This window comes from Epinephelus fuscoguttatus, linkage group LG21, assembly GCF_011397635.1.
Source record: "Epinephelus fuscoguttatus linkage group LG21, E.fuscoguttatus.final_Chr_v1".
Lineage (NCBI taxonomy): Eukaryota > Metazoa > Chordata > Actinopteri > Perciformes > Serranidae > Epinephelus > Epinephelus fuscoguttatus.
In genome coordinates, this window is record NC_064772.1 from 13133929 (window position 1) to 13159752 (window position 25824).

Below are 25824 nucleotides of genomic sequence, written 5' to 3' on the forward strand. Positions count from 1 at the left end.
CAGGTTTGTTGTTGGTTGGTCTCAAACAGTTGCCTGGAGCTTGGCAGGTCTTGCTTTAGTGTCACGCTATCCACTATCCCCTCTACCTCCTGATGACAAAGTCAGCTCATACACTGCATCACTTCAGAAACGTTATGATACATATAAAACATACAAATGTAACATTTTTGGTTTGCAGAAATGTAAGATGCCAACATCTTCTTATGGTGACTGGGCTGTTACTGCACTAGATCTTTACACTTAGCATGAAACCTGAGTGTGTGCATGCGTTCCTGTTATGTGACGGCTGTTTGGAGTTTCAGATAATTAAGAATCAAGAGTGCACAGCCACATGATAACACTCGTCAAGTGCACGCTGCATGAGGTGAAGCATGCTCTGGTCTGTCTGTCGACATGCACAATTGACTCTCTTAGTCGCCCCAACAATGGCAACAGAACATACAAAATACCTCTGTGTGTGTGTGTGTGTGTGTGTGTGTGTGTGTGTTAGTGTAGGTTTTTTAAAGTCTATAGAGCGAGCAATTCCCCCCCTGAGATCAAGGGTTCAGAGTTTGATTGCAGCGTTACAAAGACAACAGTTTATGTGCAATTCAGTTGAATGAAGACATTTTTTTATCAGATGAAAGAACTAATGGGTTTCATATAAATCTGACATTGAAAAAGTTTTGTCTCCCTTTAGTTTGTTTGTCCCAAAGTCTAGGAATGAGCATGAGATTGCATGTAGAAGTAGTTATTCATAATAAACAGACACTCAAAGTTTAATTTTTTCCCAAAATGCTCAGTTAAACTCATGTATTTGGCTGTGATTTCCAGTAAGACTTGATTAAAGTTGGGAACAAATAGACACAGTATGGTGAGGAGACGCAGTTCGGCCTGCCTGCTGCGCCCACTGAGCGTTTTCCATGAGTCAGAGTGGGCGTTATCCGGGCACCGGGGATGCCAACGTCCATAAGCTCTCTCCATCTGTCACCAACAGTCCTCTCCTGTTGGTCAGCATTTCATTCTTTTATTTATCTGTTCCTTTGTTCCCGTGTGCATCAAAACAAAATATGAAAGGGAGGAGGAGGCAGACATCACATTATTTTTTTTTATTTTATAAAACATTGTATAAAGACCTCAAAAGTTAGGATTCGTCTACAAATTTAAAGTCAGGCAGACTTTAGCTGCTAATGTAAAACTGTGCATAACTTCTCAAACCTTGTACTTCATCTTTCCAGTCTTGCTGATGACACAGATATGCTGAAAGAGAAAGATGTGGCAGAAAGACAAAATTAGCATGTGTGACTTTGATGTAAGATTTTTACTTTTCAGTATGTTTCAATCTTGTCCAAAATCTGGTGATGGCAAAATATTTGTTTAAGATCATGCTGCCCTATGGGAAATTCCAGCATGTTTTTAGAGCCTCAATATGCCACATACAGTAAGGAAAGATGAAGCTCGCAATCATGCGAAAGCCAGGAGGGTAATCTGCAAAGATATGACACATTCATTAATCTAACTTTGGGCGTCCCGGGGGTTCAACTCATATTTCTGCTGTAGGATAAGTACAGATAAGAAAGGGGAAGCTTTAACTCTTTCGTAATGAAAACCAACCCCCTCAAACATGCACAACAGACACACACACACACACACACACACGATCATACAGTACGTACAGTACACACAGGACACACACCCATGTGAATACACACACGCATACAAAGCTCTGGGAGTCGACCTTGGCTTAGTGTTTCACATGAGTCAGAGGTAAATTTGAGGCCAAGTCTCTACAAATATCAAAATGACAAAGTTCACATAAGTTTGCACTTACTAATTTCACACTGTGAAATCTGGCTTGAAATAAGATGTCGGAGGTGCAACAACAAAAACATAGATACTTTGCACTCCTGACTCAAAGCTGGTAGAGGTGTAAGATGGGTCAAATGTACCAGTGAAGGGGTCAGAGGAGAAAGAAGTAAAGACTAGTAGAAATACCAGACATGGTTTTAAGATGCAAAAGGGGTTAAACTTCTTTGCACGGAGAAATATAAAAGCAAGAAAGGAAAAAGAGCGAGTTGATGTATAGCTATACCAGATTCAGAGTACATTAGGTGGTCACCATGTCCAATTAGGTAATTATGAGGCCTAAAATTCAAGCTAAACGCTAACAACAATGCTAAAATGCTAATGTTTAGCAGGTAATGTTGAGCATTTTAAGTGTTTTAACATGTTAACATTTGCTAACAAGTATTTTTTATTTTTTTTAAATTATTTGTTATATTTTATTTATATATTATTATACATAATTAAATATAAAATGTACATATTTATTTTTTATATATATTTTGTTTATTTGTTTTATTTATTGTTGTTATTATTGGTATTTAATTATATTATTTTATTTTTTTTATTTCATTTTTTATTTTTTGTATATCTGAGGTCCCCTGTCAGGGATTGTTCTGTTGAAAATTAAGAATTAAATAAAAGGTTTTTTAAAAAAAATGCTTATTAATGCTAAACACAAAGTACAGCAGAGGCTGACGGGAATAGTATTATTTTAGGCATTTGACCTGATGAAAGGTGATTTTAGCTGCTTTGCCTACATGTTAAGTCTCCTCAGGCAGGAAGGATACCTGTTTGGTGAGTTTAGGTTTCAGGCAGAGAAGTGCATCTCTTTGATTTACTGACTTTAACCCCCCACCCCCCCCACCCCTCCTGTCTCTTTCATCTTTTTCTCTTAGCTCTTCAAAAGGTCATGTGCCATGTGCAGCAGTGTCAGCAGAGTCAGGACTCACATTCAGGTCACGGAAGTATTCATTGTAATCCAAGGCATAACCGACAACGAAGCGGTTGGGGATTTCAAATCCAACATCTATCAGAGGAAACACAGGTATGAATGTTAAAGAGTAACATGGTGTGTGTAAATTCTGAAATTAATTTGAGGTTGAATGACATAAGAAAACATACATTTTGTGTTTTTTAAGACCATAAATTTCACATGACATGCAACAAAGGTCTCAAGCTGAGATCGAATCAGGTGCACTGTGGTTACATACTGCTGTATGTCCCTAAACCATTAGTTGATGAGAACAACCTTTGAAGTTGGTACTTTCTAAATGGAGTTCAATGTAAGGTTTTTTGAAGCTACAGGAGGGTGTAGCCACCAGTCTAACAACTGCAGCTTAAAGCACTTCTGCTCTAGCTTCACCACTCAGCTGTGGTGGATGCTGCTTGCTGCCTTTCACCATGATGTCTCTTCTATGTCAACCAAATTGCCAGAATAATTAATATTACAAATTTGGTATACTGACACTCTCTGTTTCTTTGTGTTTCAACAGTGCTGTGTTAATCTGTGGTTATGTTTAGTCACAAAAACCACACTTGGTTATGGTTAGGAAAAGATCAGGTTTAGGCTTAAAACACATGCTTTTGGTGGCACAGTCACGGCTGGGAACAATGCCGATATCTGGATAAGATACACCTGATTTTGTTGTTTGTTGCTCTCAAACAGTGGTCCACAGCTTGGCACTTGTGGTGGTGTAATCATGACTGGAAATGCCCTAAATGTCTTGCTAAAAAAACACGGTTCTGTTTGTTGGTCTCGAAAAAGAGTCTGCAGTGGTCTGTAGCTTGGCAGCCGTCTGTTAGCAAATATACATGTAATCAGAACCATGCTACTTAAAATGATTAAAATGATACATTTGAAACATAGAAATGTAACATATCTGTGGTTTGCAGAAACATACAATGTCAACATTTCCCTCTGGTGACTGGGCTGTCCCTGTTGGTTCTGCCTAGTACATCTCCTTACTGGGTGTCCAAATCACCAAATGGTTTCTTCCTGACCGCCCGCAACACAATCCACAAGGAAAGACACTTTGCAGATGAATCTTATTTTTTGTCAGTAGGATTTAATCAAGGAGGCTTATCAGATCAGACAATATTCTTGATGATGAACATATTCCTGCTACTACTTACATTACAAAGTGTAGAACCACACTAACTATGCAACTGCTTTGAGAAAGAATGAAAGAAATATGCATTTGTTTAATTGCAACTGAATGGAAAACCTATCAGACGGCGTACAATAAATGATTATTGAGCTCAGACATAGAACTGTAATAATATGAGAGAAACAGATGACTAAAAAACAGAGGTACTTACAGTCTGTCAGACTCTCAGCCATGTTAGGGACCCTCTTCACCAGCAGCCTGGAACACATGAAATATAGACATCATTTAGAAAATGCTTCAGTGCTACAATAACTTACCATGACCTAGGAAGTATATCTAGTATTTTTTTTAAAGAATTATAATAGTCTTACACTGTAACAAATATGCATCCCAATCCAAAGACAGAACTTACATCCATGCAACATGCAAACACTTCAAACGTGTTACACATACAGTACAAGAAGAGATAAACTTTCAACATGGACCATGTGCCAGGAAAGATGTTTATCTTGTGTCTGTGATCTTGGAGTGCATAGAAACAGCCCACGGACACCAGATAGTGACCGCTGACAGGCGATATCTTCTTCTTGTGTTCATCACACGCTTGGCATTTCCCCTGGTGCGGACAAACACAGATGACTGAAAATCTAGCTCACCCTGCGACCTTGACCATCTTGGGTTCAAAGGTCTCCACATGCTTCAGAAGGGCCTTCATGGTCTTTCCTGTGTCAACTATGGCCTGAGGGAAGGGAAGAGCAAAGGAAGAGGGAGAGATGAAGAGGGAGGGATGAGGGACATTTGAGTTCAGAATGCTTTGAAGGGGGAAAAAATGGCAGCCAAATATGCAGATCTTAGGATGAAGAACTTCTACCTTGATTAACTGTACAATGAATAAAGAACTACTGGGTATGTACTACTACTGGGAAATTGGAAATTTTCAGTGACATAATTTTAAGATGCCTCCCATTCAAAACTGATTTTTGCAGTAAACATACATTGTATTATCAAGCTTATGTGTTTTTGCCTTCGTCCAGAAACATTTACAACTGAAACATGATCTTGAAGAGAGGGGAGTTTGTTCTTTTTGTCCTTTTGTAGACCAAAAACAAAAAAGCACAATGGCTTCTAAGACAACAAGGCACCAAATAAGGTGCAACAAAACATAACAAAGGCATCAAACAAGGTGTAAATATAAAGGTCATGCTTGATAGAATTAATTTAGTTTACTAAAGAGACAACACTGAGGACACTCACCTCGACAATGAGCACACTCTTGGTAACGTGTAAAAAAAGAGAAGACAACCATTAGTAAAGCATCACCTTTGAATTTTAGCACAGTTCAAGCAAAGTGAAAACAAAGGCGAGATTGTGTCTGTAAGATCTACATTTCTTACAGACAGTATCTATAGCAACAATGTTGGCAGCAACATCGGCGCCTCGACAAAAACACAGAACAACTCATTCTCTCCTCAACAGTAATGAACATCTGTGTCTACAGTGAGCAAAAGTCACTTCTAAAGTGTCCGGGTGTTGCACACTTTCCCTGCTGCAGGGTTTCAAATGACTCCTTGTTCCCTTGGCTGGGTGTATGGGGCTCTTTGTGAGACCAGTGGAGAGTATCTATGGTTTAGGGAGAGTGATCGGAGAGAATGCAGGCGCCTGGCCAATGTTCTCTGGGTCTACACCTGAACACTGTTATACAACACTCAGAGAAAGTCAACAGGGAAGTGTTAACAAACATGAAAACTTCAACATAACTAACCTGTGTTGATGGATGCTGCAATCTGTAAAGGTACTATACAGCCAGGTGGACAATAACTGTGCACTGGCAGTTATTTGACTGTGTTTAGCACCATTGTTTGGGAATTTATAGTCCTCCTTAGATCCCTGGATCTCAAGTTTTGTGTGCTCAATTGATCAGTCCTGACTCTGGCAAAAACTTTGTTGATAATAAATCATTGCTACTAAAAGTAGGCACTGACTAAAAACCTCTAAAAGTACAGAGAGCTGAAGAGGGCCAATTCAAAACACTGGCGATGGTGTTTATTTTCTCTTTATCTTCTCCCAGGGTCAGGTAACAATTTAAGATTGTAAATGGTTCATTAGTTGGAAGAGTGATGGGCAGATTCACAAAAGAATTTTGCGGCTGCTAAACCTGCACAAAAAAGACAAAAGACACCGTGTAATTCTCAAAGCAACTGCAAAGGATGAAACCTAACTGTGCTGCCAAGCAAATGGCGTCTTGGTGCTCCCGTGCTATTTGCATGTATTTAAACAAGGTAATATCCATGCTTCTGGTGCAAAATTGGCCCCTGTCTTTGCAAATGAGCCATCCAATACACAAAGATCAGACTTCATAGCCCCCTCTTCAGAGAGTTGGTGTTTACTGAGGCACACTGACAGACTGGGATGATAAATCCCAAATCTCACAATTAAATTCCTTGCCTGAAGTTATGAGGAACGTCTCTGCACCCCATCAGTCAGGACGTGTAGCTAGCGGCCCGAAAATTTCAGTTTTCCCTCTGCCTTTGTTTTGCCTGAACGTGATCTTGGTGCAAAAGCAACATTTACCACATGGATAACTGCAGTCAGACGCAAAGAAAAGGGGCAAACTACAGTCATCTGCAATATCTAACTGGAGTATCTTTTGTGAACTGGACCTTATGACGGGGCAGATAGCTGTTGCAAGTGATGTGCACTTTATGGTGCTATCAGCTACCGCAATATGTTCTTTGTAAATTCACCCCTAAGAGGCTACAGCAAACCAAGTGCTTATGTTTATGTCATGCATGCTACTATTTAGCAGTGTAATGATCATTTCAACCTGATGATGGCACTAGAGGAAAAGTCAGGGGATTATCAAAGTTACTATGGTTCATCCTGAGGCTGGGAACATGAACGAAAATTCATGGCAATTCATCCAATAGTTGTGACATTTTACTCATAACCACAAATGTTAACCTCATGGTGGCGCAAGATCATTGTTGCCAAAATCCGCCAATGGTAGCCCCCAAAAACATTTTATGTGGCGTCCATACATGACATGAAATGCATTCATTAAATGTGAATCATCTGCGGTCTGTTTTAGTACTTTCACTTTCAATAGCTTATATTTAATACGCTACTAGGAGAATGCATGAAACTGCACCCCCCTAATGAATTCTGTCAGTTCTGGGCTAGTGCTCGTAGCTAAAGTTAGCGTTTTCACTCGACAACTTGCAATTGCACTATTCAGCCCTCAACAATATGCTGGCTCCATAAATTGGCATCAAACCTTTGAGCACCCCTATGCTAGATGAAAAGTTAGCATTAGGATTCTTCATCTGGGGACTATGAATGTCTATACAAAATTACCTGGGCATGAGCATTTGATAGTTGTTGAGAAATTTCAGTTTGGACAACAGATTGAACGGAATATCACAGACTGACATTCATAAACATAAATCCTGGACAATGATATAAAATGTTTTCTATTTCTTTGTGAACACAAAGGGGTGCTATGACTTCCATCAGCCTCAAGGAGCAACAAATCATCTCTTCCTCAGCAAAAACAGGTATTTTATCCATGCTCCAACAGCTCCATTTAACACTGTGCTAAATTTAAACTACTCAGATTACCATATTAACACTTGGGATTAAGACATCTAAGTGTTAGGAATCCACCGTGAGTAACAATTGCATGAGAAACTTTCAGCAGTGCCGGTCAATGCTGCTGGCCAGGATTCAATTCACTGAAACCAGAGAGCTTGCTCATGCCACCCCACTCTTCAACATAACATTTACTTTTTATATGCTGTCATTAAGTTACCCTGATCATTGCACAAATTAATAGGTTTAGAAGGAGCAGTGTCAGCAGCACCACACTTATTATCTACCTGGAGCTGTGACTCAACAATGTTTCAGTGCAACAAAGACAGATGACTCATGATTAGTTTTTGATTATATGCTGTAAGAGACTTTGTGGGAGGTTTAATATTTTCACCAAGGTGAAGGATGTAACAAGAGCACTGACTTTTGTAGCACAGACAAAGTGGAGTGATTCATGTGTTCTGTGCAAGGTGGTGACCAGCTTTTCTGGTTTAACTCCCACTGACCTTTTTACCCACGCTGAAAATGCATCTTAGCTACAGCACATGCTGACATCTCAGTTAACAGTGTTCAGCATCAGTCTCTTTAAAGCTAACATGTCTGGGCATATTTGCGCACTCATTCAGCTGAGTAAGTGAAGTCTCTGTCTCATGCCTATCTCAGAGAATCATTCCTCTTGATCCCCTGTCCTCTGCAGACTCCTCAGTCCTCTGTGCCAGAGCTCAACAGGGATGAACAGTCAGTAAATCTGCCTTGTGGGAACATTTGTTTTCCTGAAACGTCTGATTCATGGTGCGGCTGGTGAAGGGCAAACCACTTTAACAAAGTGACACTCAGGAGGCGTGCATGAAGAGGACAGCTGTGAGGAGAAAGCTTAAAAAACTGAGGTGCAGGGGTGTGTCCTGGTCCAAGGGCAAGTTTGGGACAATGACAGTATATCTGAAACACTGTCACTTATTGATTGAGGATGAGAAATGTGATTGCGTTTTGTTATTTTAGCTAAAAGATTCAATGTATTCTCAGAAAGAAAGTCTCTATTGTTCACCTGTGTGTACCTGACAGTTGACTGACAGCTCCCTCTTGAGGCCGAGGCTGTTTCACTTATAGGAACAGTCCACCCCAAAATCAGAATATTTTCCTAATACCTGTGGTTATATCAGTCTAGATTGTTTTGGTGTGAGTTGCCGAATGTTGAAGAGATGTTGCAGAGGTGTGTCTGCCTTCTCTCCAATATAATAGAACTAGATGGCACTCAGCTCATGGTGATCAGTTTATTGTAGGAACTATTTTCTTTCTACTGAACTACACCCGCCAAGAGAGTCACCGCACAGAAGGAAGCGTGCATCTACTGCTAGCTCACCTAGCACCACTGAGCTAGCTAACCTTGGGGACTGCCTAATGTTCTGACGGCCCAAAATTCCACAGCCCTGTTGGTCCAAAAAATGTCCCACTGGACGAAAGCACATTTCTTGCATTTCATATCTCTTTGTAGTTGTGGTTCTGTGTGTCTCTGTGGTCATTTTGTTTCTCCTTGTTGTTTGTTTTGTGTCTTTCTATAGTCGTGTGGGACTCTTTGAGGCCATTTTGTGTCTTATTGAGGTATTTTGTGTTTCTTTGAGGTAATTTGAAGTCTTTTTTGGTCATTTTGCCTGTCTGTAGTGATTTAGTTCTTAATTTGTGTCTCTTTGCATTGCCTTTGCATCTCTTTGTGGTCTTTTGGGAATGCTCATTGCTTTTAACTCCTGTTACTACGAAAATACACACTCAAAACAGTTAAAAAATGGTTTCATTGTACGTTTCTGGAATAACAGGTACGTTACATGAGTCAGCAATGCTATGGTAAAGGTGTGGTTATGTTTAGGCACAAACCACTTGGATTTGGTTGGGAAAAGATCCTCTTGACACTAACTGCAGGAGTGTGTTTTTTCTGAGAAACAGGACCTCGAAGCAATGGGGCTTTGTTTTTGGGATAAGGGCCGTTGGAGTAATGAGCGTTCGATCCAAAGTCATTTTCCGCGTTAATGGGGCTTTGGAGTTTTGGGTCGTCGGAACTATGGCATGGCACCCTAACATTACAGCTAAGCTGAGGAAGACACCATTTATGTTTGCATCTCACACTGTCATGAGCACGAGCCTCTTGTCAGTGAGTAGATGCACACTTCCTTCCGTGCTTTGATATGGTTGGCGGGTGTAGTTCAGCAGAAAGAAATTAGTTCCTACATAAAACTGCTGATCTGATTTGGGGCGTGAACTGTCCCTTTAACAGAAATCAAAATACTGACAAAGAGCACTGCCCCATTGACCGCATAATATTAACAGCTATGTAGGAAACTTGATTACACTCACCTTTCCACGTAGGAAAGACAGATCTCGGCTTCCTATGATGTGCAGCTCCTCTGTCGATTGGTCATTCTGGGGGCGGAGAAGACAAAAATGGAAAGATGATTCGTATTATGCAATTATTCTAAATAAAGTATGTCTCAAGTTGTTAAATCTGTGCTGATTTATTACACTTTTGCTTCTTCCTCAGCAGTTTCTTTACATGAAATCAAGATTTATTCTTTCCAGCGGCCAGAAATGACAATAAATGCTGTGGAATGAAATAGCGCACTGTATGTTTTCTTATGGACATGTAACTGGAGTGTTTCTCAATAATTTGGCTCTACTGCAAAATAAATAAGAAAGAACTGTCTGCAGCAAAAATGCCACACAAAATTTATTTTACAAGACTTTAGAGTGCAAAATATTACCCTCAACCCTAAACAAAGACAGGCTCTCTCCGTCCCTGTGGGAAGCACAGCGAGGCAAAGCTTTGAAGGACGGCTTTGAAGGCTTTGAAGTTAGATTTGGTCAGCTACAGATGCATCACTTGGATAAGAGGAGCAGTGACATGGACAAAATCCTGGCCCTGGGGGCAAGTCACATGACTCCATCATGACCTGTGAGACTGACTAACAGCGTCATCACTCAGACACTGTCCTCTAGTGTCGTAATGGTGACTCTGCCGTGTTGTTTGTTGACATCAGAATGTAATTATTATGTTTTGGGATTGTTATAGTGTTTTAATGATTATTTTAGTGTTTTTATACTTTTGTGCAGCCTCATTACTTTTATACTTTATTTTGATTTATTGATTTATGTAAAACTTTTCCCTGCCACAGTGAGACTGATGGTAAAAGCAAAAAAGGACTAACTAAATACACAAACTTATCTACCTCATGTTACATGCAATAAAAACTGGAAATGTGCAACACCTAAAATTTGAAAAAACAAACATCTGAATGCCCTGCAGGTGGAGCTTATATTCTTCTATATTCTATTCTTATATTTAACATACTTTTTTATACCTTTTTTGTGCACTTTATCTTTTACTATTTATTACCTTACTGTTTCTGACATGACTGTTTTTTGCACAAGAATTCCTGTGTACTCAGACTGTGTCCAGGTGTGCAAATGGCAAATAAAGTTATCTTATCTTATCTTATCTTCTCTTATATTGTGGTAATGTACTTATTACCAGTTTCACATATAGTTTTAAGCTTGAATTGTGTGTGTAAACTATAAAAAAAACAATGTAAGAGATAAAATGTAAACCTGGGTGAAAGCAGATATCCCAATTTGGAAGGGAATGAGAAGTTCCTATTTTCTTGGAATTAATTGTGTGAAAGCACAGGATGGATAAATGTGTAATTTAAGGCCATTCAGACAAGGATTTTACCCATTTAGAGTCACTATTTCTTAGTATGAAGACTAAAAAAATAAAGTTAGCAGTGAATTTTTGAGGATTTATGGTTGAGTTTTCCATACTAGAATGTTAATTCAATGAAATGAGCTGTTTTGTTTGTTGTTTTTATGTGGTTATAGTGTGTGTAAGTTGTGTATCATTGTATGTTTGTGGACTTCAGGAGGAATACAGGATGCTGATGCTAACAGGGATCTTGAGAAAGAAAGAAAGAAAGAAAGAAAGAAAGAAAGAAAGAAAGAAAGAAAGAGAGCTTATAGCCTTTCATTATTTCCATGTTTGTATTTTTTTTTCTTTTTTTTTCTTATTCTATCTTTGTTCTGTGTTTATATCTGTTCATCTGGGTGGCATGCTGCTGCATACGATTGTCTTTACAGGGCTTATTAAAGTTGTTTTGAAATGAATTGAGTTCAGAATTATGACCTAGCCTTGTCAACTCCCTGCAGGTATATTTTGTTCTTTTTGTCCTATTGCATGGTAAAAAATCTAATTTGTGACATTACAATATGACCTCACTGTGGCTGAAGCGATCCAGCAAGGCAATAACAATAATTCAGTTTATGCTGTCCATATAGCTCCTTAAACCTCTGTAAAAGCCAGTTCTTAAAATCCTCCCCTGTGCTGAAGGGAGAGAAAAGACAAAATGCAACCACATGCAGAGAAATGTAAATCACATCATTTTGGATGCGCTCTGTGCCAAAGTACACTAAAGAATAATAATGGACTGTGGTGACAAGTGCAAAGAGACATCACTGTAAACATTACTACATCACTCCCAGAGTTAATTCCAGGGTTTATGCATTCCAGGTGTTAGACAGTGTCATAAGCTGTTTCTCTTGGCAGCGGCAACAGCGCCAATTAGCAGTGTGGTATTTTCATGAACTGAGCTCTGCAGCGGCTCCACAATCAATCCTCCTTGAGGTGTCCTGCCCTAATGTTGCTCTGTCCTCATGAAACACGAACAACAGTGACATCTGCTGGTGGCTGAGCCAAAGTCAGATGCAATATTTAGTCAGATGTGAGATGTAAAGATGGGAAAGTGTCTTTGGTACATGCATGTAAGGACTGTAACTGAGGATTATTTCGATTATTATGTTATCTGCCAGTCGTGTTGTCTAAAATGTACAAAAATAATTCTTAAAATGGCTTGAAAATGGCTTGTTTTGCCCATCCAACAGTCCAAAACCCAAAGATGTTCACTTTATCATGTTAACAGTCATAAAAGGCAGAAGATCCTCTCACTTGAGAAGCGAAACCAGTAAATATTTGGCATTTTCACTCAATAAATAGCTTTTAATTAGTTCTCAAAATGATCAGTTTTGTTAGTTCATTTTCTGTTGACTGAGTAATCAAATAATCAACTCACTAAATGTTCCATTTATTACATAATTTCAGCACGATGTAATTGCATTTTATTGTCTTTTTGGGGGCAATATTTTGCCTTCATTAGAGAAAACAAAGATGGGGAATAACTTGGAAAAAAAGGGCTCCTGGCTGGACTTGAACAAGGGACATTGCAGATCATGGCTAGTGCCACTGAAATAAAGGTTTAAGTGATCAGTCATAACTCAGGTCAGGTGCTTGACATCCATCTGCAATAACCTCTAAGAAAAAAAAAAAAAGAAAGAAAATGCACTCAGTTACAGAAGCAGAGAACGGCTGTGCCTTCAATTATTTTTTTCATGTCATTATCTTGAGATCATGAGTTAATTATTTTGTTATCAGGAGAAAACAAGCTTTGTTTTCACGAGATAATGAAATAATCAAGTCGTTATCACAAGAAAACAAAATGTTGTTTCCTCTTATTACTTATGATGTTTATCAGAGAGCAGGAGTGCCATAGCCGCATGCATAGATGGCGTCTTGACAACTGTAGCGACTGATTTCAGCTGAAAATGTTAGATCAAGGAGTATCTATTATTAATGCCTTGGACTCAACTTAAATCAAGGTTCAGTTATGAATCCTCCCCCACAGTCATGACAATGATAAAATCAGGTGTGATCAAATGAACCAGACACTAATTTTAAAGTTCTCCACAACTATCCTTTTGTTTTCTTGTGAAAAATGATGTTGTCATCTTGACAACTCAGCATTTCTATTTGACCTAAAATGACCTGTTATCATGAGTAGTAGGTGTAACGTGGTATATGTTGCGCTGTTTGTAATGGAGTGTAGTGGTATGTGTATTGTAGTATATGTTGTGAATGATGTGATGTGTGTTGTGGTATATGTACTGGTGTGAGTATTGTACTATGTGGATCGTGGTTATGTATTTTATTGTGCCTTCCATGCTTCTGGTGTGTTGTGGTTTTATGATGTTAAAAACTGTTCATTTTTATTAACATTGTAGGCCTATATGTAAAAGCCTAACTGGGAACAATGTTAATCGAATAATCCCTATTAAATAAAATAAAGAAAAGAAAATGCAGTGTTCTATTGCATTTGTTGTTTATGGAAATATAAGGCAATGTTTAGCTTTTCAGCGCAAATTGTAATGTAATGTGGCACAACTTCCTTACTGGTTAATGTCAATCAAACCATGTCGCTCTTTGATTTTTTAAAATTAATTCATTATTTTACTCATTTACAATTGTTAAATATTATTTATTTATTTACTCGCACCATGGGGAGCAGGGGGGCTGCAGAGGGTGGTGGCTGAGTGGGCAAAAAAAGCTTTGCACAACTGCATATTGAACTTTCATTTGTCTTTCTTTGTGAAACTAAATAAAAAATAAAATAAAAATAGATCAAAAATAAGTGCAAGCATGGCTGTTATTGGCTTCCATACTCACATCCCCTGCTGTAATGTAGTAGTATTTTCATACACTGCAGTTCACATACCTGGTAGCTCTTCAGACGGATAAACTCCACCCGGGTCTCCAGGTACTTGTTGGAGTTGCGGCCGAGAACCTTGATGAACTCCACCAGGTCTGCACAGAATTTGTAGCCTCCCTTCAAGACACACAGTACCATTATGCTGTCCCCAAAGTCATCCATGACGTAGCCGGCCAGACGCTCTACCCTGCACGAGAAAAATCCCATCAAAACAAATTACTAGGAAATTATTTTTTAAAAAGTCACTTTGCAGGTATGTTTATGCAAATTTTTACCTGTTCATGATGACACCATGTGGTATGTAGACACTCTCTATGTCTTCGTGGTAGTGTTCAGGGTAGGTGAACAGGTCCAGGCTGTATCCTGGCCAGTCATCTTTAATCTGGGACAGACAGCTTATTGTTAGATGTGTAAGTATATTATTTGGTCAAACAGAAATAAAATGTGGTATTTCTTTGCATAATTTTGAGATAGCGCAGTAGGAAGTCATGTGGAGGCATTTTAAAAGCCGGGAGTCTTAAAAACTTAAATTCAAAGCAGCTGCCGACAGAACTTCACAGCTTTGTGCTCTAGTTTAACAAGCATTGTTATCCCTCAGCATCTGTACCCTCACACAGCGAAGCATTTTAACTACAATTACTGACTTTATCTTAATCATATTCTTCTGTGTTCATGAATGAACACAAACCCTGAAAGCTCTTTAAAAGCTGCTTACTGTTGAATTAATCAAATAATGACTTCAAGGGATTCATTCAGAGAAAAGCAAATATGTTATCTTCTTACAGCAGCTGAGCAAATAATTACACACAAATAAATAATCACTCTCTGTTGACAATAATGTGACCTACATTTAATACAGCACGAGATAATCTGGCTGAATCATGTGTTTGTGTTGAACATACCACAATTCCTCTTTTCATGCCTGTGTTGTCCATTTGTAGTGGTGTGAAAACTGTCTTCACTGGGACAAAGACTCAGGATAGGACACAGGTAGCAGTGACCTTCAGAGGAAACACACATAGTTTACTGCACATACACTGGATCAAATAAAGAAGGCTTTCCATCTTTCCTTGTAATGATATGGTACATGAAAAAGCAATAACAGAAACAAGAGAAACATACTCACAGTTCTGTTGCCTTCTTTCCAGCCACCATTCACAAACCAAGGAGGAAAACAAGAGTGTCAAAAGATATCTGGGGACGTCCTGTCCTGTCCAGCCTCGTGGGCTGTGGGATCACGCTTTAGTCATTTGCATAAAAAGACAGCGCTGTTTTAGTCGTAGAGAATTACAGGGATAATCAGATGCATGTGATGCTGGCTTCACGAGCTGCAACAGGACAATGAAAACAACTGACAACAAATATTTGCTTCAGTTTCTATGCAGGACATTTTATTCAGTCAGAATTCAATTGATTTTAAGGACACTCTTATAGACTACACAGCCAACTATTTAGTCTTTTGTTCCCCAAGAAGTCACATTTACAAGAAACAGCTGTTTGCCATTATATGCAGCTCAAAATGTAATATTTCTATAATACAAAGAGGCGTTAAAGCTACAGTTGGTGACTTTTATGAAAATAACTTTTGTCATATTGGCTGAAACTGTCATACACAGTAAGACAAAATATGTGAAAAATTTAAATTACTGCTCTCAGAAGCACCTCAAATGCCTTTAATGGTATCTGCAAGACTGAAAGAAAAGGCCTGAATGAAAACAACCAATCAGAGCACAGGAGTCTTAAAGGGCCTATGTCCACAGTGTTTTTTTTTTTCTTCAAGCTCTTCTTTCAATTATTTCCAATTAAGTCCAACTAATGCGGCCGCATGCAGCTGACTAGAAAAAAAAGTGCCACACCCAGCGTCTTTTTTTTGCGCAGTCTCTAAACTTTTTAGAATGCCACTGGTGTCATCTGTGATGCTCCCTTTCAGGAAATCAATCACCTGGGACAGTACTCATCACCCTAAAAACCAAGGTGGAGGAGAAGCTAGTTCTGGCCGCATTTATTCGCGCTGGACAAAAACCATTGCAACAGAAAAGCTCATTTGTGGGCGCAGATCAGACATTGGATGTTGCTGGTGTGTGCTGTGCTTTACACCATAATGATTTAGTGATATCCAAAGCACAAGTACTTGTATAAGCTTGTTAGCTGTGTAGTCAACCCTCTGTTCACATAACGTCATCAAACAAGACACTGGGAGCGCTTTCTGCCACAGCTTTTCGGCCAAAGTAAAACAATTATGTGGACACAAGCACTAACACAGCTGTCAATCAGGTCATGAACTGCCAACAAACTGTCAAACTAGGCAACGCTGATCAAATATGAATCAAGATTCCGTTACTGCATTGCCCATTTATTGCCTCAAATGTCTTCACAAACATATTTTAGGGTACTGTTTAGCTGTAAAATGAGAATTTTTGCTACCTGGTTGCCATGTCAAACGACAGTTGAGCCGAAAAGTGAGCACGACCCACCAGCTGAAGTAAATTTTCTTACTGAATCTTGATTTTTATTTCATCATAATGATTCATTTTGATTCATAAAGTTAAAAACTGTAGCTTTAAATTACAAAATTTCCTTCAAAATTACATTATATTTCACCAAGAGTACATCACTTTAAAAACATGATTTGCCCTGTTAGTGGTAGATGTAACGATGGCAATAGTCCATTGTGAATTCTCTCACTGACTGGCCAGACTGCTTTTGAATTTGCTGTGAATTTACACACTCCCCAGAGGGTAATTCTAAATGATTCAATAACTCGCACTGGAGTTTCATCTATTTTCCATGTTTCATGTGACAGATCATGAGAATATACACATACAGAATTTTATTTTACTCAAGCCCACATGATATGTGAAGTAAGGGTGTTGGTCTCAAGACAGTACAGTACATCTAATTTAATGTTTTTTAATATCTTAGTTATTGGAGATGTAGATGGTCTTAAACCTCTCGAAGAGGTTGATGTCGTTCTCCAGCTGCTTTATTGCCACTTCCAGACGTTCCTTGCGGGACTTCTTGGACAGGCTGTCCGTGACGAGAGAGAGGCCCTGGTACTCACGGTGCAGCTGATGCAAGTTCTTCCTCAGGCCCTGCATAGTGAACCCACATGGTCAAACACACAACTGTCACAATAAAATCAGCTTGATAATGTGACTGTTAGCATTCAGCACTTAATGTAGCTTAGACATATGGTATTAATTCAGCTAGTTGTGACAAAAATCTGCATGGGGGAAACACATACAGTAGGCCATTTTATCCTGATTTATTAAGACTGAAAAAAGTATTTTCCTAAAAACATCAAAGGCATGAAATCATCAGATTCATTTCCTCCAGTTGTATGATCCCCTGCTGTTTTTTGGAAGAGAACTGGCATCATGCAGCCATGTGTTAAGTACCTCCAGGACGGCTCGTCGCTCCTCGTCAGACAGGTGTTTCATGACTCCCTGCTCCCGCTGTTCTTTCACAAACTCGTCATACTCTTCCTGTGCTCTCCGCTCTTGTTCATTGCGCTGCTGCAGGTACTCTGGTACCTCTCCGTAATGCTGCAAATAGGAACTGGAAACTTTAGATAATACTTTCACAGTGGCAAGATAGATTAAAAAGGGGAGTGTAATTATGTTTTTTCTATGTGCTGTCATGTAATATTCTATTTTTTTTTCTAAACTTATCCGACTGCCATAGCTGATTAAAGTGTCAAATATTGTAGAAAAATACCTTTTTCTTGATGTATTTGGGGACAAGTCCTGAATTCTCAAGAGGCTGCTTATGTCCTTTGCTGGTGTCCACACAGACAGGCTGGGGCTTCATTGGCACCACTGTAGCTGTCTTTATGAAGTCTCTCTTGGTGTGAATACCCATAGGTGGGATCTCTGTCCTCGCAGGAACAGGCAGTCTCTTCATAGTGCAGATGTTTCGGACCTCTTTCGAACACTGTGTCTCTGAAACAGCATATAAATTTGAATGAACAACAGATCAAAGATGCACCCACTCACTGGTGAATTAGTCAGTAGGAGAACCCACTTTCAGGTAATTTGGGCTCCTTTGAGTGCTTCTTGAGGTACTTCTCTGGGGAGGGCACCTCTACTTTTGCTGGTCCCATTGTCCTCATTGCACCCTTGTTTGACTTTTCCTCAAGAATAACTGTTGGCCGGTACTTGGACATGTACCTTCAGGTGCAGCACAAGAATACATTCTTTAAACACAATAAAACAGGCTGACAGTAAAATTCAGATTAGTTAACTTTCTTTTATTTATATGCCAAAATAAAATAAAATGTGTATACAATTAAGACAAACTTTGCAGCAGGTAAACACAATGATAAATGCTTCTTATTACTTATTCATTTTAGCTTATTTCTGATATAGGCCAAATGTTAGCCAAGTAACAATAAATATCTTAGCTAATTTCCACCTGGTTTGTCAATGTTAAGGGCCTAACTTCTTCACCCAACTACAGGTCTTTTTACTCTTTGAACATGAACAACTCCTTAGTTACAGCCTGTAGTCTAGCCAACTTGTTTCTGCTAACTAGCTTAGCTACATGAAGCTAGGTTAATTTAACATAAGGTTTAGAGTAGGTACCTTTGCGGCTTTTGAGCATGAACCTCCTCCTTTGTAAGAAGGTTGTAAACGCTTTCCGTTGGATACACAACTTCCGACATTTTGACAGACTTTGAGCAGGCGAAGGATTAAAAAGACACGGTGAAAGTTCACCTAACTAACTAAAAAACTGGCTAGCTAACTTGGCCAAGCTAACATGGACTAAATTCTGGGGTCAGAGTAATTTGTTTCACAACACGCAGCCGGCTAGTTGCTAGGCAACGGAGGGAGCAAATGCTGCGTTACAAGACAGTTGTAAAGCTGTAAATTTAGATTCATATGTAAGTAAAGCTAAAGTTCACGAACAGTGTCATGGTTTTGATAAAGAATTCGGATACATCTCTTTTTAGTTATCCAATTAAAACCTTTATTTTTTTCAAATGCTACGGCACACACAATCTCTGTGCCACTGAATTACAAATTTATAAAAAATCAGTCTTAACCACAAAAAAGGGTCAGAATATTTTTTTTAATTGATTCTGACTCTGTTTCCATGTCTTGCCTTATCATAATTAGCATAAAATTGCATTTTCCTTACATGAAAGTGAGTCTACTTTAGAATTCGGCTCAGCGGAATACAACATTCCGAGGAGCACCTGAATGCAGCACAAAGGTGACTACCTTCTAGCACGTTCCGCGATGCAAAAAAACCTATGGTAGTTAAAGTGATTCACGTTCATGTATCGTTCAATTTGTAAGCCCCCGGTTAGACTTCATAGAAACTAAAATAGTTGAATTACTGTATATTTTCTGCAACAGGAAATCGACTTCTCATTGAGGACACATCACTTTTGTCCCTCCAGGCTGACCGTAGTTGTTTGTGAATACTTCACAGTGCAGTGATCCTCCGGTCAAGTGTGTTGTAGTGCAGCTGCATGGTGCTTTACCGTTAAAACAAACCATATAGATACCACAGAGTCCATTAAAAACATGAATAATCCGGTTTGAAGTACGGAAAGACGCCATTTCACGTGAGTGTCGTTTTCATTCAGCTTATATGATGACAGATCAACTGTCCTGGCTAACACGTGCAAAGTTAAAGCAGTGTCAGGGAGGAGTGTCCAAACATGAGGTGGCAAACGTGTTACTTTATTTTAAATGTCCTTATTTTTCACAGGACAAAAGCCTGCTGTCATTTGACTCCTCAATGGGTTTCCTGAATGCACTGAGAGCTGTCAGATGCTACCTCAGCCTCTTTCCAACATCCAAATCATGCCTCTCCACCAAAGCCTCCCTGCTGGGGGACACAAACATCCTGCTCATGGGTGCTCCTGGAGCAGGGAAGACCACAGTGGGGAGGATAGTGGCCCACAGACTGGGGCTACCTGTCATTGACGTTGATGATGATGTCTTGGAGACGACATGGAGGATGCCTGTGGCTGCCAAGCTGGCAGCAGTTGGTGGTGAGTGTTTCCTGGAGGAAGAAGGCCAAGCTTTGTGTAAGTTCTCTGCCTCTGGGTGTGTTGTCTCCCTGACAGGCTCTAACCCTCTTCACGCTGCAGCGATGCAGCATATCAGAGAGTCCGGACTGGTGATCTACCTGGATGTGGACAGCGAAGACATCATACAGAGACTTGCTAGGATGAAGGTGAACAGGATAGTGGGCCAGGAGGCAGGGGTGTCCATGAAAGACATTCTGTGTTACAGGAAACAGTTTTATGAGAAGTGGCTTGATGTGCGGGTGCTGTGTGGAAAAGGGGACACAGTGGAGGAAGTGGCAGACAAGGTGCTGAAGGCTCTGGAGAGGTATCAGAACCATGCTGCAGAAACATATGTGTCAACCAGGAGTGACAGCGTGGCATCGTCCAATCAAAAAGCATACTTCAGTGATGTGGTAGTTGAGGGTCTGGCCACAGATGGAGGCCTCTATGTTCCCAAAAATGGCTTCCCAAACCTCGATGCTCGTGAATGGCTGAGACTAGTTGACATGTCGTACCCAGAACGAGCGTTAGTTTTACTTGAAAAGTGCATACACCCGTTGGACATCTCTGCTTTCGATCTCAGAACGATGATATTCAAAGCATATGGATCTAACTTTTCTAGTGAGGCAGTAGCACCCGTGAAACATCTCGTCCACAACCAGTATGTTCAGGAGCTTTTTCACGGCCCCACCGCCTCATTTAAGGACCTCGCCTTGCAGCTGATGCCCCAGCTCTTTGCTTACTGCCTCCCACAGATGTGCAACTACCTCATTCTGGTGGCCACCTCTGGGGACACAGGAAGTGCAGTGCTCAGTGGCTTCAGCAGGCTCAGTGGCGTTGACAAACACAGGACAGGGGTGCTGGTGTTCTTCCCAGAGGACGGTGTGAGTGAGATTCAGAAGCTTCAGATGACGAGCTTCAGGGAGGGCAACGCCAGGGCCGTGAGCGTCCTTACAGACTTTGATTTCTGTCAGAGAACCATAAAGAGGATGTTTGGAGAGTCTGGGCTGACCGGACACCTCGCTGTGGAGTACGGCACTGTCCTCAGCACCGCCAACTCCATCAACTGGGCCCGGCTGTTGCCACAGGTGGGTTTATAACTGAGTACAACTCCATGGAAAAAAAAACCACTTTCTGTTATAGGGCTTGTCCATAACAAAGATTTTGACTTAAAGGGTAGGTTTGGTATGCTTCAACCTGGACCCTTTTTCCCATGTTTTCATGTCTAAGTGACTAATTAGAACAACAATATCTGAAATTGGTTCAGTATCACACCATCAATTTACGTCCATTAAATGTGCTCGTTTTTGCCTCTGAAGGGTTCAGATTGTTATTTTCTGGCCACTTATGTAAAGCATCTATACAAAGACAGACCTTTTTGTTAAAGAGTAAGATCATTTTGTTTAACCAGAAACAGCTCGAAATTGCCATTGCCAAACTCACCAGATTCCATTTAAATTAACAGTCATTTAATCACAGTAGAACACACTTCATTCAGAGCTGACGGAAACAAAATAAAACTCACAAAAAACATCTTGGTTCTTCTTTTCACTGTTCCAACAATCACCAATCCTGGTTTGGATTAAATAAACCCTTAAATCGCCCATTAAGATGTAAAAATACACTGACTCTGTACAAGCTAAAATTACTGTTTTTTTTTAAATGGAGTCTGGTGGGTTTGGTGATGGTGATGTGACATCACTGATGTCAGGTTGTTTCTGGTTGAATATAAAGGATCTTACTCTTTAACAGAGGGTCCATCTTTTTAGGGATCTGTTCCATAAGCGATCAGAGAGTAACAGTCTGAGCCTGTTAGTGGTAAAAACAAGCACTTTAAGTGAACATAAGTTGACAGTCCCCAAATGCCCCAAGTGGTTACATTGCAGCCTGTTTCGTGGCTGCTGGCTGCAGCAGTCTTGCTCAGTATTGAACCAGTTAAAAAAAACTGTGTTCCCATTGGTCATTTTGATTCAAAAACATGGGAACATAGAGTCCAAATTGGAAAATACGGAAGTTACCCTTTAATGGCAGGGGAAGCTTAGGTGTCACTAATAGAGTTGCATATTCTGGTTTCATTGATGGTTATCACACCTTGTACACTTGCTAATCCAGTGGTTCCGAGCTGGTGGGTCGCGGTCCAAAAGTGGGTTGAGGGTCCATTCTGAATGGATCACCAGTGACTCACAAACATGTCATGTTTGAAACACACACTGTAACCGTAGTTAGTAATAACATTAATTATGGCTGTATTCTATTAAAGTGTGACAGTGAGCCAGCATGCATGATACCAGGAGCCTGACGCTGAAACAGCTAAATGGAATTCTGCCGTCATTCATTGTAATATTAACACCTGTGTTTTTCCTACTGTGACATGAAAAAAAAAAACGTCCCTAAAATGCTATTGAGTAATCAGTTGATTGTTTGGATCAGTGACTGAATAGTTAGACTATGAAATGTCCAAATGCACATGAGGCATAATGCACAAACTTTCCAAGAGGTAAAAGTGATGTCTTCAAAATGTTTGTTTATTCTGACCAAAATGCCAAAACCCAAAGATTTTCAGTTTACAGTGATTTAGGCTGCAACAAGGGAATTAACTTACATGTTGAGTCAGATACAGCATCTCTTTAAAATGTCACAGCTTTATTAGACCATTGCACCATCTGTAACATTTCAGAACTTAATATATTTTGACACTGGCAAATAAAAAATGTCTCATATACTTTTATATTGTGGTGTTTTTAATTGATTTGTCATCTGTTGTGTTTTTTTCTACCACTTGATTTTCCATCATTTGTGCAGATTAAACATAGTTTGCAAAGTTACACTCTAAAAGTTTTTGTGAGGCAGCAGCTCACTTTATTTGGAACATGCAGTGTGACAGTTTTGTTAACTTCTCCCTGTCTTGCAGGTGGTTTATCATTCCTCAGCCTATCTGGATCTGTGCAGGGACGGTGTTATCAAGTTCGGGGAGCCTGTCGATGTTTGCATCCCTTCTGGTAACTTCGGCAACGCCATGTCAGCCGTGTACGCCAAGCAAATGGGCATCCCGATAAGAAAAGTCATCTGTGCGTCCAACCACAACCGCATCATCACGGACTTTATCACCACAGGCGAGTATGATCTCCGGGGACGGCCTCTGGTGCTCTCCCACTCCCCGGCTATAGATATCCTCAAGTCCTCCAACCTCGAGAGGTTTATCTTCCATGTCTCAGATGGAGACGGCCGTCTTGTCAAGGAGCTGTTCACACGCTTAGACAGGCAGCAGCACTTTCAGGTTCCTGAGCCTCTTCTTGGCAGGATGCAGCAGGAAGTGCTGGCTGGCTGGTGCTCTGAAGACGACTGCTTGGCCGCCATCCAGAGCGTTCACACACAAACGGGCTACCTCATGGACACACACACCGCCGTGGCGAAAGTGGTGGCTGATAGGCTGCAGGACAGTGCGTGTCCCGTGGTGCTTTGTTCCACCGCTCACTACGGGAAATTTGCACCTGCTGTGTTCAAAGCTTTGCAAATCCGGAATATTCCCGAGGATCCCGTCGAGCAGCTGAAGAAGCTCGGATCTACTGCATCCAGACCTGAAATCCACAGAGACATGATGAAGTGCCTGAAGGAGAGTGGCAGGAGGAAACATGCTGTTTGTCAGGCAGATTACGGCGTGTTGGTGGACGAGGTGGAGAGCATGATACAGGACTCCTTCTTGAAAGTTATGTAGGATTGTTTCACCTTAAATTAATGTTGATATAAATCAGAATTAATTATTTTCAAAAAGTCTTTACGTATCCTGGTTGTATATTGTTTTTTCCCAATTAATTTGTAATGTTTTTAAAGCAAATTTAACAAATAAAAGCACATGAAAGATCAAATCTGGCAAAAAAAAAAAGAAAGAAATTAAAACAGAAAAAAAAATCAATGACAAAATTGAAGAAAAATCACCACTTATCAGCAGGTGTGGTCATGAAATTGATTTTAAAGACATAATTTAAAAGTCTCCAGCCTGCAGGATTGAGAAAAATGAACAATACGTTCACTCTGATTACACTGTAATAGAGCCCTAAGCTCAATTTAAAGCCTATTGATTATGCAACATTTCTTTACATCATTATCAGAGCCCTGGCCCACTAGATGGGGGTGTCTACCTCTTAGCCACTGCTGTGGCTGTGTAGGAACACTGGTGCAAGTGTTGCAGTAACCCTATCACTATGAGGAGAATTAATCACTGGCAAAGTCAGAAGGTCAAGTAAACTAGTAAATAGTGATGTGAAATCAATATCTGCAGTCAGTGAGATAATCATCTCTTTCCAGTTAATTGTATTCTTATGCATTACAGTGTGACAATACTTATGTGCCGTATATTTCCTTAATGATATCTGTCAAGCTCTGTTGTGTCTTTGTTCAGGACAGTTACTGTATACACTGTAATAAATATGGACATGAAAAATATTTTTAATTATATTAAAATGTTTTATTTACCTAATCTTTTCTTTTTTTATGACTTAAACTTTTTTCGGCTGATGTGAGGAGCGCTGAAGCAACATGGTGGATCTCACAATGTGACATTAAAATGCAGCTAATGAATTGGTTTCCACAGTCCACTAATTGCCAGGTGAAGCTCCTGAGCTGGTACACTCATCCAATCAGTGTCCACTGTCTCATTAACCACTTCACAGAAGGCAGAAAGGCTTTATTAATATAAAACCTTTTGAACCACATCTGTCCCTTTCTCCTTCACATTTCTTAGCTTTAACACTCAGGACCATAAAGTCTTTAAAAAGACTGTATTGAAACAATAGATGCACTGATACTGATATCAGATCTAAGGCCGATACTGACTTAAATAGCTGACTCAATTATTAGTTAGAATCTAAGAATCGATCTATTCAGTTCAAATCTTTGTCTGATGTGAATGTGCATGTGTTTAAGTCAAGCCTGATGTTGCCTTTCACCTAATCTCTCAAGACAGATTCTGCAATCTACATTGTAGAATCTGTCGGCAGCCCTGTGTGAAAGACGACTAGAGAGGGGCGGAGGGCGGTGCTTTGAGTTTGAACGATGCTGCGCTTTAGCCAATCACAATGGAAGGGGCGTGGCCAAGATGTGCAGGTGTCCCCAGGAAATGTGTACCTACAGAAACAGCAAGCTCCGTGCCCATAGTGATCGCTCCACCCAAAACGGCGTCTCGTCAACGTGAAAAAAAAAAAAAAAATTCCAGCGGATGTCTTAGTTACAACATGATTGAGCAAACTGGAGTAGTTACATGTCGTATCCGACAACGGGAGGCTTTTAACAGATGACGTCCTGATGTTAGCTTTGCTGCTAGTGTTAGCTGTCCCTGTCGGCTGCAGCCACTGATGCTTTCTAGACATTGTGATTTCCCAAAACTGAATAAATAGCACACATAGCAACACAAAACTGCTTTGCTAGCTCAATTATGTTGTAACTAAGATAGCTGCTGGAAAAAATATTTTATTCACGGACCGTTTATTGAGTTAATACCTTATTTTTATACAGTCTATGGTTATTACAAACACCGCTAATGGCTAACGTTAACAGCTAGCGGTTAGCCCAGCTAATAACCATGTTATTAATTACAAAACGTGCACACAGAAATAGCAACGTTTGTTCAATCATTGTGTTTATAGACTTTACAAAAAAATGTGATATATAGCTAAACTCTGCTGGTTTTCTACCTGAAGTATTTGTA

General features: G+C 40.0%; 3 protein-coding genes across 6 annotated transcripts; 1 reads left to right on the top strand and 2 right to left on the bottom strand.

Moving 5' to 3' along the window:
- Positions 1–694: 694 nt before the first annotated feature.
- Positions 695–15333, bottom strand: prtfdc1a (phosphoribosyl transferase domain containing 1a). Of its 3 annotated transcripts, none has more exons than XM_049565311.1 (11): positions 15225–15333; positions 15001–15099; positions 14374–14480; positions 14105–14285; positions 9867–9932; positions 5187–5204; positions 4589–4671; positions 4144–4190; positions 2775–2851; positions 1198–1239; positions 695–983 (listed from the first exon to the last, which is right to left on the bottom strand). In XM_049565311.1, exons 2-11 carry the CDS (start codon positions 15031–15033, stop codon positions 789–791), a joined length of 849 nt encoding a protein of 282 aa, XP_049421268.1. In that variant the 5' UTR covers positions 15034–15099; positions 15225–15333; the 3' UTR covers positions 695–788. The 3 variants fall into 3 exon arrangements, with proteins under 3 accessions (XP_049421268.1, XP_049421269.1, XP_049421270.1); XM_049565312.1 differs by having other exon boundaries at positions 936–1020; XM_049565313.1 differs by lacking the exon at positions 695–983 and having other exon boundaries at positions 1094–1239.
- A 136-nt stretch (positions 15334–15469) lies between these two features.
- Positions 15470–18761, bottom strand: enkur (enkurin, TRPC channel interacting protein). Its single transcript, XM_049565321.1, has 5 exons — positions 18682–18761; positions 18122–18267; positions 17816–18039; positions 17497–17643; positions 15470–17190 (listed from the first exon to the last, which is right to left on the bottom strand). The coding sequence occupies exons 1-5, from the start codon at positions 18759–18761 to the stop codon at positions 17017–17019; spliced, it is 771 nt and encodes a 256-aa protein (XP_049421278.1). The 3' UTR covers positions 15470–17016.
- A 565-nt stretch (positions 18762–19326) lies between these two features.
- LOC125881880 (threonine synthase-like 1) lies at positions 19327–24624 on the top strand. 2 transcript variants are annotated; one of them, XM_049565306.1, is made up of 4 exons: positions 19327–19670; positions 19817–20102; positions 20202–21208; positions 23032–24624. In XM_049565306.1, the coding sequence occupies exons 2-4, from the start codon at positions 19847–19849 to the stop codon at positions 23833–23835; spliced, it is 2067 nt and encodes a 688-aa protein (XP_049421263.1). In that variant the 5' UTR covers positions 19327–19670; positions 19817–19846; the 3' UTR covers positions 23836–24624. The 2 variants fall into 2 exon arrangements, with proteins under 2 accessions (XP_049421263.1, XP_049421262.1); XM_049565305.1 differs by having other exon boundaries at positions 19817–21208; positions 23032–24623.
- Positions 24625–25824: the final 1200 nt, after the last annotated feature.

Coding starts and splice junctions, on each gene's coding strand:
- enkur (XM_049565321.1), bottom strand. CDS start 18,761: ATGTCGGAAGTTGTGTATCCAACGGAAAGCGTTTACAACCTTCTTACA. Junction 18,268..18,681: donor CATGCTCAAAAGCCGCAAAG/GTACCTACTCTA, acceptor CTGCACCTGAAG/GTACATGTCCAAGTACCGGC. Junction 18,040..18,121: donor GGAGCCCAAATTACCTGAAA/GTGGGTTCTCCT, acceptor ATGCTGTTTCAG/AGACACAGTGTTCGAAAGAG.
- prtfdc1a (XM_049565311.1), bottom strand. CDS start 15,033: ATGGACAACACAGGCATGAAAAGAGGAATTGTG. Junction 14,286..14,373: donor CATGGTGTCATCATGAACAG/GTAAAAATTTGC, acceptor TTTCTCGTGCAG/GGTAGAGCGTCTGGCCGGCT. Junction 4,191..4,588: donor AAGATGGTCAAGGTCGCAGG/GTGAGCTAGATT, acceptor CATGTGTTCCAG/GCTGCTGGTGAAGAGGGTCC.
- LOC125881880 (XM_049565305.1), top strand. CDS start 19,847: ATGGGTTTCCTGAATGCACTGAGAGCTGTCAGATGCTACCTCAGCCTC. Junction 21,209..23,031: donor GGGCCCGGCTGTTGCCACAG/GTGGGTTTATAA, acceptor CCTGTCTTGCAG/GTGGTTTATCATTCCTCAGC.